The sequence below is a fragment of the Calonectris borealis genome, chromosome Z, assembly GCF_964195595.1.
Source record: "Calonectris borealis chromosome Z, bCalBor7.hap1.2, whole genome shotgun sequence".
NCBI classification, from domain to species: Eukaryota; Metazoa; Chordata; class Aves; order Procellariiformes; family Procellariidae; genus Calonectris; species Calonectris borealis.
The window spans coordinates 60,373,581-60,389,665 of NC_134352.1; the positions used below are offsets into that span (position 1 = coordinate 60,373,581).

General features: G+C 40.6%; 1 protein-coding gene across 2 annotated transcripts in view; it reads left to right on the forward strand.

Moving 5' to 3' along the window:
- The window catches only part of IQGAP2 (IQ motif containing GTPase activating protein 2), a 130,395-nt gene that overhangs the window by 60,456 nt on the left and 53,854 nt on the right, over nucleotides 1-16,085 (forward strand). For both annotated transcript variants that reach the window (XM_075137934.1, XM_075137935.1), the window contains exons 3-7: nucleotides 5,365-5,521; nucleotides 6,717-6,794; nucleotides 8,343-8,419; nucleotides 13,535-13,602; nucleotides 13,966-14,079. In XM_075137934.1, the coding sequence (XP_074994035.1) occupies nucleotides 5,365-5,521; nucleotides 6,717-6,794; nucleotides 8,343-8,419; nucleotides 13,535-13,602; nucleotides 13,966-14,079 (494 nt within the window). The remainder of the gene's footprint in view (nucleotides 1-5,364; nucleotides 5,522-6,716; nucleotides 6,795-8,342; nucleotides 8,420-13,534; nucleotides 13,603-13,965; nucleotides 14,080-16,085) is intronic.

Sequence of the window (16,085 nt, forward strand, 5' to 3'; positions counted from 1 at the left end):
TGCCTCGGATTGCCAAGAGTCAAAACAGAATTGAGCAAAGCAAAAGGAAACTGTACCTCAGCACTCGCTCCTGGCAGGCTTTCCAGTATTATGTATTGGAATTAAAGTTTTGGAGATTTATTTCCATTGATGAGGTCTGGGTTTGGGTTTTTGTCTAAGGCAAATCAAAAAGCAGTTTCTGTGCTGGCAAGCACTGCAGTATTATGAAAATAAAAGCAGGCTGTATTTATGTGTATTGGTGTATGATCCTAAGTATCAGTATTGGTGTATGATCCCAAGTATTCAGGAAAACATCTGTTTACGCATGTTTGAACCCAAATGATAAGATTAAAACTGGCATGGGTGGCTCTGTAGGGCTGTACTAATGATTGCTAATTTTTGATAGTGTTACCCAGAACTTCAGGGGCATTGCATGTTTTGGTCTGCTTCCTGAGATTGTCTTTTGTCCCTCCAGCATGGAGTGGGGTTTGGGTTTAGCTATAATGAGTGACCAAGTCAATCATCACGTTCACCACTGTGGCAGTTTTTCGTGGCATACATCTGTGTTGTGGTTTAACCTGGCAGGCAGCCAAATACCACGCAGCCGCTCACTCACTCCCCCCACCCCCCCAGTGGGACAGGGAGAGAATTGGAAGGGTAGGAGTGAGAAAAACTCATGGGTTGAGATAAAGACAGTTTAATAGAACAGAAAAAGGGAAAATAATAATGATAATGATAGAATATACAAAATGAGTGATGCACAATGCAATTGCTCACCACCCGCGCTGACCGATAACCAAGTAGCAATTGGTACTTCCTGGATCACGCCTACCATTCATATACTGAGCATGACGTCACGTGGTATGGAATACCCCATTGGCCAGCTGGGCTGGCTGTCCTGATTATGTTCCCTCCCGTCTTGTGTACCTAGCTCAGTCAGTAGGCACGGGAGCTGTCCTTGGACTAGGAGGGCACTTAGCAACAACTGAAAACATCAGTGTGTTATCAACATTCACCTCATACAAAATCCAAAACACAGCACTAGGAAGAAATTAACCCTATCCCAGCCGAAACTAGGACAGTATCCACCCCTTATTCTGTACCGTTTACGTTGTGCTTAGGTCTCACATTTTTTTCGATACATTTCAATTAACCACCACTATCTTTCTTTTTATATATACACATATATATATGCACACACAGATATCATTCCCTTAGTCTATGGACCATCCCTCTAAAATGTCCATTGAGTTCATTTAGTCCACGACTTTGGGCTCCATTTGTCATAACAGTCTTTCAGGGTAGGAGAGATGGTGTGTGGTGTTGGGCTGTTGCATCCTGTGAAGCCAGTTCTCATCTCAGTACTGCTGCGCTCGTCCGGTTCTATCATCGTTGCACTTTGCTCGGTTTCATCGAAGTTAGTTCATTCTTCATTAATCTGGGTGATTTTTAAGTAAGTTTCTACTGCATTGTAGAAAAAGAAATGGCAGAAATGCACGTGCACATTTGATAGCTATAATAGTCTTATTCCGCAAGCTTCATACTGAAGAAAAACATACTGTCTAATATTGAGTTATAGGCCCTTCTTCTTGTATAGCCATGGTATTAACTAGTTTTTGTGGGGAACAGTTTCTGCAACAGATTTATATCTGGTGCTGATGCTGCAGTACTGTGTGCTCAGGAAAACAGTGGGCGAGCCAAAGGCAATGCTGTTTTTTTAGCCCTGAAGAAAAATAAATTGCTCCAAAGGTACCTATAAATCCTTATGGTCAGGTGGATATTATCTGTTTCACTTAAAGCAACAGAAGTAGAAGGATTTCTGTTTTTTTCAGTCCAGTCTACTGCTGCTGTCGGCACCATGTCATATAATAACTTCCATAAACTCACCAAACTGTATCTTAAAAAACAGAACCTCACAACCTTAAAGTAATGCTTCTTTCTGTTTAAAACCACAATTCCCTTTGAACCAGTGTAAAGGGAACAAAACTACTGTAACTGTAAGCATCGGGGAGAAAAGTGCTACAGATGTCTCAATAAATACTAGGACAGCGAGTAACAGAGTTGGGCAGCTGTTTGCATAACTAAAACTTAAAAGGTTGTTTGTATATTTGCAGGATTTCATGCAAATCCTGAGGCTTTTCTTTCCTCTGATTAAACATGTGCAAAATGGAGTAAATCCCTTAACAGTAGATCTTGTTGTAACTAAGTTCTGCAACTTTCAGACATTGGTAAAACTTGTCTTATGTGTAATATAGCTGTAGCTGTGTTCTCAGTCTTGGAGACTGATTCCCAAAAGCTGTAAGTTGTAGTTGCCCTATTGCAGACCTGTGAGTTTTTCTAGAATGGATATTGCTTATAGATTTTTAGCTATAAATTGAAAGAAACTCTTTGCGTCTTTCAGGTCTGCTCCACTTACTTCTCTCTATCTTTTTTCCTTTTTTCTACTGAGTTACCAACATTCTCCTTCTAAAAAGAGACTTGTTTGCTTGTATGTTTATCTAGACTTGTTGAATTGACAACGGTATTCTTCATTACTTTTTTTTTTTGCTGGTTTCTTTGCTTCCTCATACTGTTTCCTGTTTGTTCCTCAGTGTATTGCACTTACCCACTAAACAGGGTAGTCTCCTGTCCGGAATAGGATGATTCCAGATCAATCTTAAAAGCTCTTCACCACGCTGGAAACAAATCCAAAACAGCTTTGCTGTTGTTGAATAACAAGAGGTTTGAAAAGTTGAGGACTAGCTTTCACCTTCGATCAGCATCTCATTTAGAGCTTGGGGAATGACTCCGTTTTACACGGACTCTTTTATAAAACCAGACCCAACTCACCCAAATGTATCCTTTCCTCTGCCTCCCAAAACCAGCAGCAGGTTATGAATAGTAAGCTCTTTGCGTCACAAGAACAGGAGTTTGGAGGGTTATAAATTACAACCTACACCTGCTCTGAATGCTGCCATTCTCCTCTAGTTTTGTGCCCAGGTTGCTATTAGCCCTTCCTTCTTAGCCCTAAGCGATGCCTTGCTAATGACATTCAACTTTAAGACTGTTAAATGTTATACCTGGGCCGGTGCTGATATGTGGAGCTCTTTCTGCTGGTGAACCTCAGTTTTATGGTGAAGAAAAGCCTGAGCATGAGCTGCTTGTGATGGAAGGGCAAATAGCAGGCCTTGGCTGGCTTTTGAGGGGGAGCTCTTGCACCAGCTGGTTTTGGGCCAGGAGAAAGTTGCTTCTAAGTAGCCAACTTTTGTACCAGCAGGGAGAAAAGCAATTTGGGGGGGCACGTGTGTGTATCTTCAAAGACAGTTCAATGTAATCTTTTTTGGTGCCCTGGACTGAAGATGTCAGGAAAACATTTTCATACGAAAACTGAGAATTAGTAGTGTAAAGGATCCAGTCTTGGTAGTGCAAGGTACCTGCTCTGGGGGCATACAGTCATCTCACTGAAGATGGTCCATTGGACAACATGGTCAGCTTCAGCTCGTGCTGAATACCTCCTGTGGCTCAGCAAGCTCCTCCTGCTATCCGTACAACTCTCTTTCTAGATGACACGTTTTAGGAATTAAATTCTATAGAAAGAGCTAACTGGCTCAGGTGAAACCCACATTTGCTGGGAGTACACATTCTTTGTTTCTTCTTCCCACATTCTTTGTTTCTTCTTCCTTGCCCTCTGTTTTAGAGAAGACAAATGTGACATTTTACCTTGGTATGTATATCTATTTAGTCTATAAAATGTCATTAATAAGAATGACTTTTGGGACCCTTGGCATGGACTCATAACATGTGAACATGCAACACAGGACGGAGCGGGGAAACTTGTCAGGGATACGATTCCCCTCACCGAAGCAGCTTTCATACTGCAAACTACATTTCTCCTAATGACACTCCTCCATGCAGCTTTGTGTGATATTATCCCAGATTTATGGCTGGTGGTTTCCTGAAGAGCTGTTTGGGTAGTCCGTGCTTCAGTAAAACAACTTTCACATGTCCTGTAACAAATCCAAAAGTGTAATGGAGTAGGTAATTTGTCCTGAGTTTTGACGTGAAACAAAATGATATAGTGAGCTTTTTTCTTCTCTGTGGTGGGGGAAAAACTGGCTTATTTCAACTTGGATCCCAGCTTTCTGGTGTCTGAAGTCACCCCTGTGGAGGTGATGTTAGATTTGTAATGCTGTCTCACACAGCATACAGCAATGCTGCCTTAGTGACAGTAAATAAAGCGACCTAATGTCTTCAGCTTTGTTCTTGTACATTTGTAATGGTATTAATGTCCTCCTAACAACAGCAGAGATTGCCTAAGCAAAAAAAAAAAAAAAATTATATTGGGAAAGAACTAACCAGATTTATAGCTCTTATAATGTGATTAACTGCTAGAAATAAGAATAATATCACAGGGCCAAAACACTGAGACCACCAATGTAAGGAACTTCTGGTCCAGTGATTAGGATGCTAATCTTTTTAAGGAGTGCTTTAGTAGCAGTTTCTCTTGGCTACTGAATATAAACATATTGGATAATATGGTTTTATGTCTGTTACTGGCCTTCTGAACTGGTTATGTATTTAATAAATACTATTTTCTGTCTAGCACCATATCTATCACATCTAAGTCTCAAAAACATAACTAGTTTACCACCTTGAAGGATTTAGTCACTGTTTGATGAGAAGCTATCCCACCTGATGGGTGGCAGGAATGTTTCAACCAACTCATTGCCAGGCAGACCTCAAATGCGTAAAGTACCTTAGGCTGTTTCAACAAAAAGCTTCACTCCTTCCACCAGCACTGGCATCATGTGTTTCACAGGCGAATGTGGAGAGCTGCTGCGTGATGCTGGATGAGGATGAGCTGCAGGAGTGCTCTGTACCAGGATGAGCATTGCTGTGAGCTTGGGTTGCAGAGCACCTCGGCTACAAGAACCAACCTCGCCCAGCACATTGCTGGCCTTGCTGCTCTTGGGGTTCAGCCCTGGCATAGCTATCACAGAGTTTTTTAAATGCAAACATCAATAATACACAGCACTCCAGGTTTTCTTCTGGTTTCAGCTTAAATTACTGTTTATTTAAAAGCCTAGTGCTGTTCAAAAGATCTGAGCATTTTCACACAGCCGTGTGAAAACACAAAATAAATTAGACCCCTTAGGGGATGTATACTTCAAAGCACGTTGTTTGGTTATTGATTGCACGACCACACAGTGCAGATATGATTCTCTAGTCATTTTGATCTGCCATGTGAATGAATATGAGAATTTTCTCCTTAGCCGTAGTGCCCTTTTCTCTTACTGATTATGATTATTTTGTGGTAGTGACATTAAAAGTACGATGGTTGTGGTGAAAGATGTCACTTCTATTAAAATCACAAATAACAATGTTTCTCAAATGATGTCTCTGAAGGTGGATGGAAGTCTGCTTGGAAGAAGAGCTGCCCCCAACTACGGAGCTGGAGGAAGGCTTAAGAAACGGTGTTTACCTTGCCAAGCTTGCGAAATTCTTTGCCCCTAATGTGGTGTCAGACAAAAAAATCTACGATGTGGAGCAGGCACGCTATAAGGTAATAACTTTTTCAGTTCTCTCATCGATAAGACAAAAAATCTAGTGTCTGTCTTCCAACTCTTAAAGATACCCAAGCGTGGCTGGTTAACTTTCTGCATCTCTTTCATAAGGCTGTCAGGACTAGATGGAAGAAACGAAGAAGCCAGCGTGATAAGTTAGAAATGTTTAGAAAAACTATGTGAATATCAATTAATGTTTTTAAAGCTGAACAAATTACACTTCTGGCTCCAGGGAGGACATGAGCTTTACCATTTATACAACTATTTCTCATTAGGAATAGGAGCCAAAAGCAATTCAGTAATTAAACCTGATAACTATTCTGAATTTTCCTCATTTTTTATGGGAGGACATTCACTTCATTAGATCTGTGTGTTCAGTTTACCAAATGTAACCCTGAGAAGCACGAAACAAACTACCAGTAATTATGCTTAGCTTGCTACCTGTGCAAGCTGTTCGTTAACTCCAAGATCCTCAATAGTATAGAAATATATATAGGCATGTGCAGTAGTCCCACGATGGAATGCATTATCTCAACATTATCTCAACATGTAGAGGGGGCATAAAAAATTTGAAATGGATACTTTTAAGGTGTAATCACTGGCTGTTGTTGGAGAGTTGAGAAATTAAGCTGTTCTAGGTCCCATATGGTTAAGAGAACCATGGTTAAGAATCCTGGTTACATTTAAATGCTTTTCTTGAAAATCTCCAAAACCTGAGTTCAAGCTTCTTTTCCCCCCTTACCCTGACTCTTTAAAAATTAAAAAAAGATTAAAATACTTTCCCACTTTGCTCTTTTAACTGCTGCTTGCGTAGCCTGTAGGGAGGGTCAGATATTCAGGTAGATCTGAAGAGTGACTGAGAGCTCTCCTTATCTGTTCTCCTTCACAGTAGTGCTGAGTTATCCCTTCTGTATTTTGGAGGTAGTGGTTCCTGGTATTTGTCAGCCAACCTTTATTCCCAAAGACTACTGAAGGACTGTACAAATGGCCACTTCAGTCACAGTCCACCCAGATGGGTACAGGTCTGGCTTATGTTACATAAAAGAATGAGATGGTTGGTCTCCAGGTTCAAAGAAGGGAAAATTCCCTGAACTAGACTTCAGGATATGAAATTGGGAAGCAACAGGAGGATCAATAATTAGAGAATTTGCTTTATGTGATTTTTGTCATCTTTTCCTTCTATGTTTCTGATAGAGATCTGGCCTTCATTTTCGGCACACTGACAACACTGTGCAGTGGTTAAGAGCAATGGAGTCCATTGGTCTGCCTAAGGTAAGCCTTTAAATGTTAGCAAGGAAACTGGCTCAAGGCACTGCCTCACTGCGATCCTCTTTCATCTGCTTGAGCATAAACAGTTGCTTACAGTAAGTCTACGGGGAAGGGGTAATTCAGGAAGCAAATCTGAAGAGAAGGTAATGCTGAAAGCAGTTATGTGCTACTGCTGCCGGTGTACGTCAGTTGAGGCTGCTGTGGACGAGTGCTGTGGGTGGAAATGCTGAGGGTGCTTCTCATATGGGAAGACAAATGGGGATGCTAGCAGTGTTTTAGCTGTATCTTATTGCTAGTACAGTCTCTGTGGGGGCCTGAAAGGAATATGGTTTAAAACGGAAAACGTAAATATTTGCTTCCTTTAGGTTACTACCTCTCATCGTGTCTTTTGTTGCGTTTTCCTTCTAATGTACGTCCCAGTTTCTCTGCCTCTACCCTGTTTCCAGACTGTCCTTGCACACTTCAGTGCATCTGCGTGGCTATGCTGCTGCTCCTCTTCCACCAGCTGCTTTCTTGGGTCACCTCTCATGTTTATCTTCCTCCTTGCGGGTCTTCACTTGTCATCTCCTCCCTCTGCTGCTGTTTCTGGGCACCAGTGAGTCTCTTTCAGATGAAAATCCTTTAAGAAAGGGCTGTGTGGAAACACCTACTCTTCTTGCCTGGACATTTCAGCACCTGCATACATCCTGGGGCGAGTACTCCCTTGCCCAGGCTGCCAAGCAGCCACCCCTGCTGACCGATTTCCACCCTGCCATCCTTCCTCTGAAAGGTTTTGCTTCTGTTGCAGAGGATGGTCATGGCAAAAAGCTTTCTTGAGTCTCCCTCCCAAATCTGTTGTGAGCAAATGATGAAAAGGGCACTGCGCTCCTGACTTATTCAGTCTTGTCCTATTAACCGTGGGACGGCACAGCCCCGAGTGCCCAGCCTCAGCTGGAAGCACACTGCCAACTCTCACGGTTAGCTAAGTCTTTTACTTTATTTTTGTGGAGAAACAGTGTTTAGTGACTGGGACCAAGGCCAGGAACAAATTAGTGGTAGAACCAGAATTGGAACTTATGATGTGACTTTTTGGCTAAATTGCTTAATATTCTTCTCTGAATATCTTTCTCTGTAAATGATGTATTCACACAGTTAGGCGTGCTGGCAATTAGAATTTTGCACTTTTAAATCATACTTCATAGGTTTGGTTTGCAATGAGGCTTTGCAAATCGTAACTGCATCCCACGTTTTGGGTGTCTGTAGGAGGACAAGCCCTACTGGCTGAGCTCGTGCCGAAGGACGTTTCCTAAAAATCTTGCTGAAATGCTGTCTGCTTATCTTCCTTTTTTCCCCTCTTATTAAGTAGTTTTTATGTTTTATTAAACTCTTCCTTATAAAAAGTACTGATAAAGTTAAAATGACATCAGAAGAGACTCAATTCATAACTGTATAGAAGTAACAGCTGAACTTCTATATGTTTAAGGTAGATGTTCTGCAGAGAGGTCATTTTAGCTACTTTTCTGCTGAGTAATATGTCTTCTCCTTTAACTGTTTGCTCTTTGTTTTTTTTAGATCTTTTATCCAGAGACTACAGATGTCTACGATAGGAAAAACATCCCTAGGATGATATATTGCATTCACGCTCTAAGGTAACTGGTGATGGGAGTAAAAGTTAAAGTAACTGCCAAATCTAGGAGTGTAAGTCTTGAAATGGCTTTAGGGTAACCAGTATATCAAAATCTATCAGAATTTACAAGTTCATTAATTTAAAGTTGGAGACAAAAGTCCAGCTTTGTCAGGACTATTAGCCAAATTTTCAAAATAGAAATGAAGGACTATTGAATTTAGCGCCGACATCCCTCTCAATGAGTACACTTCTTCACAAAGTGCACATACCATTTCAAAATACTTATGGCAAGAGAAACCAAGTAAATGAACAACACCTTAGCAAAATATTAGCAAAAAAGTATAACCATGGGGCAGACATGCTGATCAGAGTGAAAAAGATGATGAACTGACATCCTTCTGTCCCAAAAGAGGAGCAAATAATTACTGTATTCTGAGGTCATTCATGTAAAAATTAACATTTTCCAAGCTTTAAAGTTCTAAGCAACGTGATTTTAAATGTGAAGTCAGGAAGGCTTTGACCACACCACTGAAGGTGGAGCTTAAATTTTTTTTTTTTATGTCCTGCCTTAAGTATTTTCTTGATGTTTAGCACTAAAAGTAACAAACATCTGCCTTGTGCTGTCCTTGGTGTGAAGAGCAGTGGTGTTGGCAAACAGCTCCTCCCTTTTATGGGTCTCTCATTTCCTGCACATGGAGACCTTTTACTTTCATTACTTTCTTGCATACTAGGCTTGCAGAGAACATAATTAACTTATGCCCCAACCTCCCATCTATGTTCCTAACAGTGTTCAAAGGCACATCAGCTGCTCCAGGGCTATAGGTCAGAAAATGTTCAATACATGCTGTAATTGAAATTTTTTAAGGTCTAATCCTTGGAATGATGTGCCCACTCTTGCATTCTGCTATGTGCGCTCACTGCCAATAAATAGGGCATGTCACCAAAGTTCATATTTCCTTCGAATTGTAGGTGTTCAGAATTGACAGCCCTGATATTTTGGTTTTTGTCATTTTTGACAAGTGTTGCCACTTGAAATTATTACGCTGGTGTAATATTAACTGGACAGTATCAGCAGGACTGTTTGAGGGTAGCTCTCGCCTAAAACTTGGTAGTGTGGTCTGTTCTGTCAGTGAGCGTCCTGTGTAAGCTTGAAGCGATTCCCTGAAATGGACGCATGGGGCTCTAATGTTAACCAGCTCGTGCTGACATGGTGGGCTGCGTGCCCCTCTGGCCATGTTATAGGCTGGGTCAGGTGTTTTGCAGGAGATGGAAGAACACAATGAGGCTTTCCAATATTTGCTTCCTCATGTATTGAGGACTTTATCAACTGTGGATTTGAATGCTACATGAACAATAAGCCTATCCATTAGATACCTTCTGAAGACCTGCCTAATCATTGCAATGGCAATAACTCTTTTTCATCTTGAACTGAATTTTGCAATGGGTTGACTTTTGGTAAAATTTTTCCTTTCTCCATCTTGACGTGCCCCAAGATTTATGCCAGTATCAGAATTGGTCTGTGTTGTCTCAACTTTCACTTTCAAGTTTGTCTTGTTTAAATTACTTTTCCTTGCTGCATATCAACACAAAGCTATAACTCTGTACTTACAAGCTATTATTTTAGAAATGGACTTCATATCAAATGTGTCATGCCACATTGAAGGGGAATAGGCCTGCAATGCTTACACTTTCCCATGAAAGCATAGAGTCTTCCAAATCAAACTACAGTGTCAGCATTGACTGGCACACAGCCTATGTTGAAAGCAGTCTGGGAAACAACAGAATCAAGGACAGGGCACTTGCTTGGCCAGCAGTGTTCCCAGTTGGGTTGGCATCAGAGGAACACTGAGCTGCAGGAGTCTGGTTCTCTTCCCCTTCTGTTGTTGTTTTAACTCCTGACCTGCTGGTGTCTGTCCCCCTGGCTCCATGCTGTGAAACCCACCCACTCTACTCTCTGGATCCGTCAAAGTATTCTCTCCAGGGAATCAGTACAGGGTTCACTGGCCCCGGAGAAGTCCATGTCCCTGTTGTTCTCAGGGTCCAGCACCACAGCGTCTAGAAACAGCAGTTGCAAGCGTGCTTGTCACCTTTGCAGCTGTAGCATATGCACACGACCACTATATGAAGAATCACCATTGGGTTTAAATGCTAAATTCTAATGCATCTTGGAGCACATGCTCAAATTTCAGAGGCTTATAACTTGGGAAAATTGAGCACTTTCTCAGGGAGATGAGGGGTTGACCTACTTCCCATTCTTTCTTAGTTGTTATCAAGTCATTAGTCCGAAGCAACATGATTCTTGAGCTTTCCAACAAAACTATGTAAATTTAAGACAGGATATTTTCTTATTCCCATTCTTGGAAATCCTGAAGCTATCTTTAGTTGAGATTTTTCCTACATGAATTCATTTATGCTCAGTCAGTGTGAGTAACTTAAGTACTTAAAATTGACAAGATTATTTTTAATTGCCCCTTTAGAAGAAACATGAAATAGCCTTAACTGTGGGTAATAGGAGTAAAAAGGTCCATCTATCCAAAGGGTCTATTTGACATCTGAAATGTTAACTTTTCACAGCGAAGGTTTTTGGTTATTTGGGGTTTTGCTGATCTTTGAGTTGCTAGAGCGCCTGAAGATAGACAATGACTCTAAGCAAAGTGGTTTAAATATATTTTTAGGATATATTGAAGTTCAGGATTTTTAGGATATATTTAAGTCCTGGTTCAAGTCTGAAATGAAGACCATTGCACTTACAGTATGTGGAACAACTTGCACTGTCAAATACAGCACTGCTCTGGCCAGGAAGGCGTGACTTAGCAAACACTTTCTAGACTGCCGTTGAATATAATTACCCTCTTGCTTTTCTCCTGTTGAAACATCAATTCTTAAAGCCAGACTTGAAAAATACAAAGGCATAGTTCTCATTTCTTACACCATTTTTCTTGTGAAAGCCGATTTGGATTTGGTCCTGCACTAAATGAGGTTAAGAACAGCTTCATTTAAATTAAGATGCTAATAGTGATTCTTTTTCCTAAATAGCAGTGCTTATGAGATCCCCCTCCGCCCCCTCCCCCTGCCCAAAAAAAATGTAGTTTTCAAATGGTCTTTGCAAGCAGATCACTGCTACATCCTGGACAAAATATCCCTCTGTAGCTGGACAGCTTCAAAACATTGTTTTCCTGGGAAGCAGTAGAATAACGAGCATATGTTCTTTAAAAAGCGCACTTTTTTCAGATCTGTTTTTTATGGCATGTTATACATGAGCTAAGCTTAAAACAAGACCCAAGAACCTCTGGCTGACATGAACTGCAGTTCTGTGTGGGCAATGAAAAGGGAACTTCAGCTGGGAACTGCCCTTTCCCCCTTGTTTCTCCCCTGCGCCTGATGCCTCATATCTAGCTTTCTTAACCCCAAGACCCCCTGCTTTTGATTTTATGTGGGTTCCCTGAAGTTCAAGTTACACTATAAAAGCATTAAGTGAGCTGTTTTAAGTGAAATTATACTTTAAGACAGAGCAGAAGCATCTTTTGTGTTCCCTGAAAGACTCGAAGCACATTTTCAGCACCACCTGGTGGTTAATAAGTTTATCCAAACAAAGGAGCGTAGGAAGTAACTCCCACAGCTCAGTATCCTCCTGGAAATGCTGAACAGCATAAACATGAGTCTCTTATGTTCATACCGCTTTTTTTCCTCTGTCTTTTTATTGTGGTGACCCCCAAAAAAGCCAGCATAGCCCCATGATTCTGCTGATCTCCGTAACTGTTTGTACGAGCTTCGGACAGGACTGTGTCCCTGTTTCAAACTCAAAGTAAAATCTCTTTAAAAGCCCACAAGGAAAGACAGGGAGGTAGATCAGGGTAACAAAGGAACCTGGTTCATTACCATAGTCATGTGGGTTTTTTCCTGCTATAGCCAACTTGCATTTAAGGCTGCTTTAAAAGGTGAGAATGGCAGCATCAATGATTTTGAGGGGCTGCAGCAGTCAAAAGCGTGTCAACCTATATGAGATGTGCTGTTGTGTCCATCCAGGTTGTGAGAGGGCAGAGGAGCAGCTGTGATAGCACGGAAGATGAAATGCTGATTCTGCATGCTCTGAAATGAATGTGACAGCTACAAATACTTGGTGACAGCTACTAATACTTGCTTTGAAATATCATCCTGTAATTTGTTAATAGCAAAAAAAAAAAAAACAACCCAAGAACAAAACACAAAAGGGAAATGTGTCCCTCTAGAAACAAAATGTGCCCCCCAAGCCACAATGCGCATTTGCAATGTATGAAGTTGGGGTGAAGTCATTTAGAAAAGAGGTGCAAAATAATCCTTTTGGAGGAATGCGTTATTTAAGTCTTGTTTTTAAAATCTACCTTTCTGATCCCTGCTTGCAAAACTCACTTGTTTTTTTAATTTCACTGATAAATTATAAAAACACCAGTCTTCTGTAGATAAATATATGCCATTTTTGGAAGATATGGAGAAAATATGTATGTACTTAGCTGTTTTTTCAGATAGCACCCCAGAACTCTAGGAGTAATAAGTATAGATATTTTTCATGCTATGTTGAAACAAAAATATTAATTCTGGGATAGCAGTTTAAACTGAGCTTACTTCACTTTCCAAAAGCTAAATAGCTAATGACACAAATATATTTGAGATGGGCTTGGATGGACTTACAGGTCCTTGTTACTCCACACTTAGTAAGAAAGGTGTCAGTGACTTGTGTGTCTTCAGCTATTAATTACAGCGATGTAATAACGCAGGTCAAAACAGTACATAGATCCAAAGCTGTAACCTGTACTAAAGTGCATTCACATCTTGATTTTTTTTCCCAATACCAGCTTTTGAATTTCTTCAATTTTCTTCCACTAAGGTTTTTGACTTATTTACACATGCCCTGTAATCTGAGATACACGGACAGTGCCTCTCTCTTAGAGATTCTTCTTTGAAACATCAAGTCAAGAACGACTCCTCCTTCTGCAAGACTTAAAAATACAGGATAAAGAAAACTGTAGGGTTAATTTATTCCATATTGGCCCATGAAAAGAGTTAAAGGACAAGCTTCATAAAAGCACTTTTCTCTTGTACAGAAAGCGAACACCTCAACCACATGCAGGACTTTAAATTCTAATTTTCTTCTTTGCAGTTTATACCTCTTCAAACTAGGATTAGCACCACAGATCCAGGACCTACTGGGAAAAGTAGACTTCACAGGTAATAAACTGCTTATCTAATCGTATGTTAGATGGTTTCTTCACCCAGTAAATCTGCTAACATTGTACATATTTTCTATTATGGTCTTTCTCCTCCCGCAAGGTTGTTCTGAACACATCCTAATTAAATAGGTGGGAGGCTGCTATTTTTAATGAATGTCAGTCTCTGAAGGACAGAAGGGAGTGAATTTGCATGCAATACTTGTCATATCTTAGATTCCTTCAAAATGGGGAGGAAAAACTGCGAAGAAGCCCTGGCTACAAGTGCTTTCAAAAACATTGCACACATATTTGTAGGTATAGTGATTCATAATGAAATTCTTATGCTTTTGTTCTGATAATATTTCTTTTTTTATGTGAACAGAGGAAGAAATCAGCAACATGCGAAAGGAGCTAGAAAAGTATGGTATACAGATGCCATCTTTTAGTAAAATTGGTGGGATTTTGGCCAGTGAATTATCAGTGGATGAAGCTGCGTGTAAGTGTGGCTCTTGTTCTGTTTTCTACTGGATAATTTGACAGAATGCTAACAAAATATTTTCTATGTTTTAATTTATCTAGTTTGCCACCTCTTAATAAATAACAAAAAAACCAAGCAAGTTTTCACTGACTATCACACGGCATCGTTCTTACAAGACCTCTTGCAATTTCTCAATCTGCATTTTTGAGCATCTCCATTGAACTGTAGGAAGTGCTACCTGAAACAAAGATTTCTTACAATTTTTTGCATGGGTTTAATGTTTTGGTAGCTAATTCTGCTCTAGAATGACAAATTGAGCTCTGCATGTGCCTCTGCACCGTAGGGGGTACAATGGAGATGCTGATAGGAACAAGGTGTCTTCTCTGTGTCTTCTTCCTGTGTTGGGCTCTTGCAGTTTTCCTCGAACACCTGATCAGGTTGCTGTGTTCCAGACACTGTTCCAGACAGACAGCTCTCTCACATAGGGTGGTGCATGGTGGAGGAACCACTTGCCTCCATGGGCAGCTCTCGATCTCTGAGTGCTGTGTGTGACCGACAGCATGGTAGAACCCTGCTGGAGGGCCTGTCCTGCTGGTGCATCTGAAATAAACTTTTCCTTTTTAGGGGGATTGATGCACAGTTATGGTCCTTTTGAGTCTGTCTTGAACAGCTTGCATTCAAAACCAAAATTAAATGCTTTTTTGCTGCCCAAGCCTATCCATCTGTAAATTTGTTTCTTCTCTGTTTCAGTTTATTTGTGGAATGAAGTTATATATTTTAAAAAAAAAAATTACTTGAACTTAAATGACATAAAAGGAAGTGTGTTGACTTAAATCCACACTTAAGCTCTGGTTATTTTGTTTAAAATCCTAGCCTTTTTCAGAAGGGCAAACTGACGAACAGAAGGGCTGGCTTGCGTATGTTCAATGGCACAGTGGATCATTGATACAAACCAGTAACTGTACCGCAGACTGTACAGAGGGAGAGGGGGGAAATAAAGGCTGCATTATAATTAAGTTCCACTGCAACTTTGTTAAACCTTGCAAAGTAGCATAATTGAAACAAGCTGATTCATGATGTTGCTTAGTGTGCTGAAATTTCCAGACCTTAACTTAAAACACACTTCCTTGTGTTGATTTTGCGTTTTCTGTGTTGTATATTTTGGAGCCTGCTATAGCTTAATATGTGCATACTTCTGCAAAGCTAGCTCTTAAAATACTGCCTTTGGATGTGGGTGTAGTTTGTCTCCTTTTTTAGCAAATTTTCAGAGATTTAGTGACTACAAGGCACTTTTCCAGGGAGCTTCTTTCCTTCCCTGAAAATGAAAGCACTGCAACTTCCTTCTCTGAAAGTTTTTTATAGTGTGTGTAGGGTTTCCTTTAACTTCTGAGGCGTTTTCAGTCTTCCATAGAAAAGCAGGGTTTCCTGATGCTGGTTCTGTCTCTTTGGGCAAGTAGATAACAAGCCCTGCCCCAGAACAGGAAACATCTGCTATGGGAACCTTCACACACTAGTGAGGTTGGATGTGGAGATCCTGCTGGAGGAAAGGGCCTACCACCCTGCTTCCAAAATGGGAGTAAGCAAAAGGATAAATGAAGTGAAACAACTGTTGATGACTCCTGCTGTGCTGTCAGCAATAGCAGAAATCAGCGTGCAAAGAGTAAGCTTAAGTGCTTTCAAAGTGAGTTATTCTGCACGTAACCCTTCTCTGTTATTCCATACCTCTACACTACTCTTTCAAGTCCGATCAGGTTTCTCATTGTTTCTTTTGGTAGATGGGCTCACAACATCCACCAATACATGTTCACATCTCTCCTAACATTGAACTACCTGTTGACTACTTTTTGCTAGACCCAGTTATGTCAGTGAGGCTTCTTACACAACTGTGGAAGAGATTATGTTCTTCCTATGTGTTGTGTTTTATATGAGGATGTGGGGATGCTTTGTGTGTCTAAGAACCGCAGTCCTCTTAGCCCCTTGAAGTTGATCTGGGTGTTCATAAAGTCATAAAATACCTCAGATTG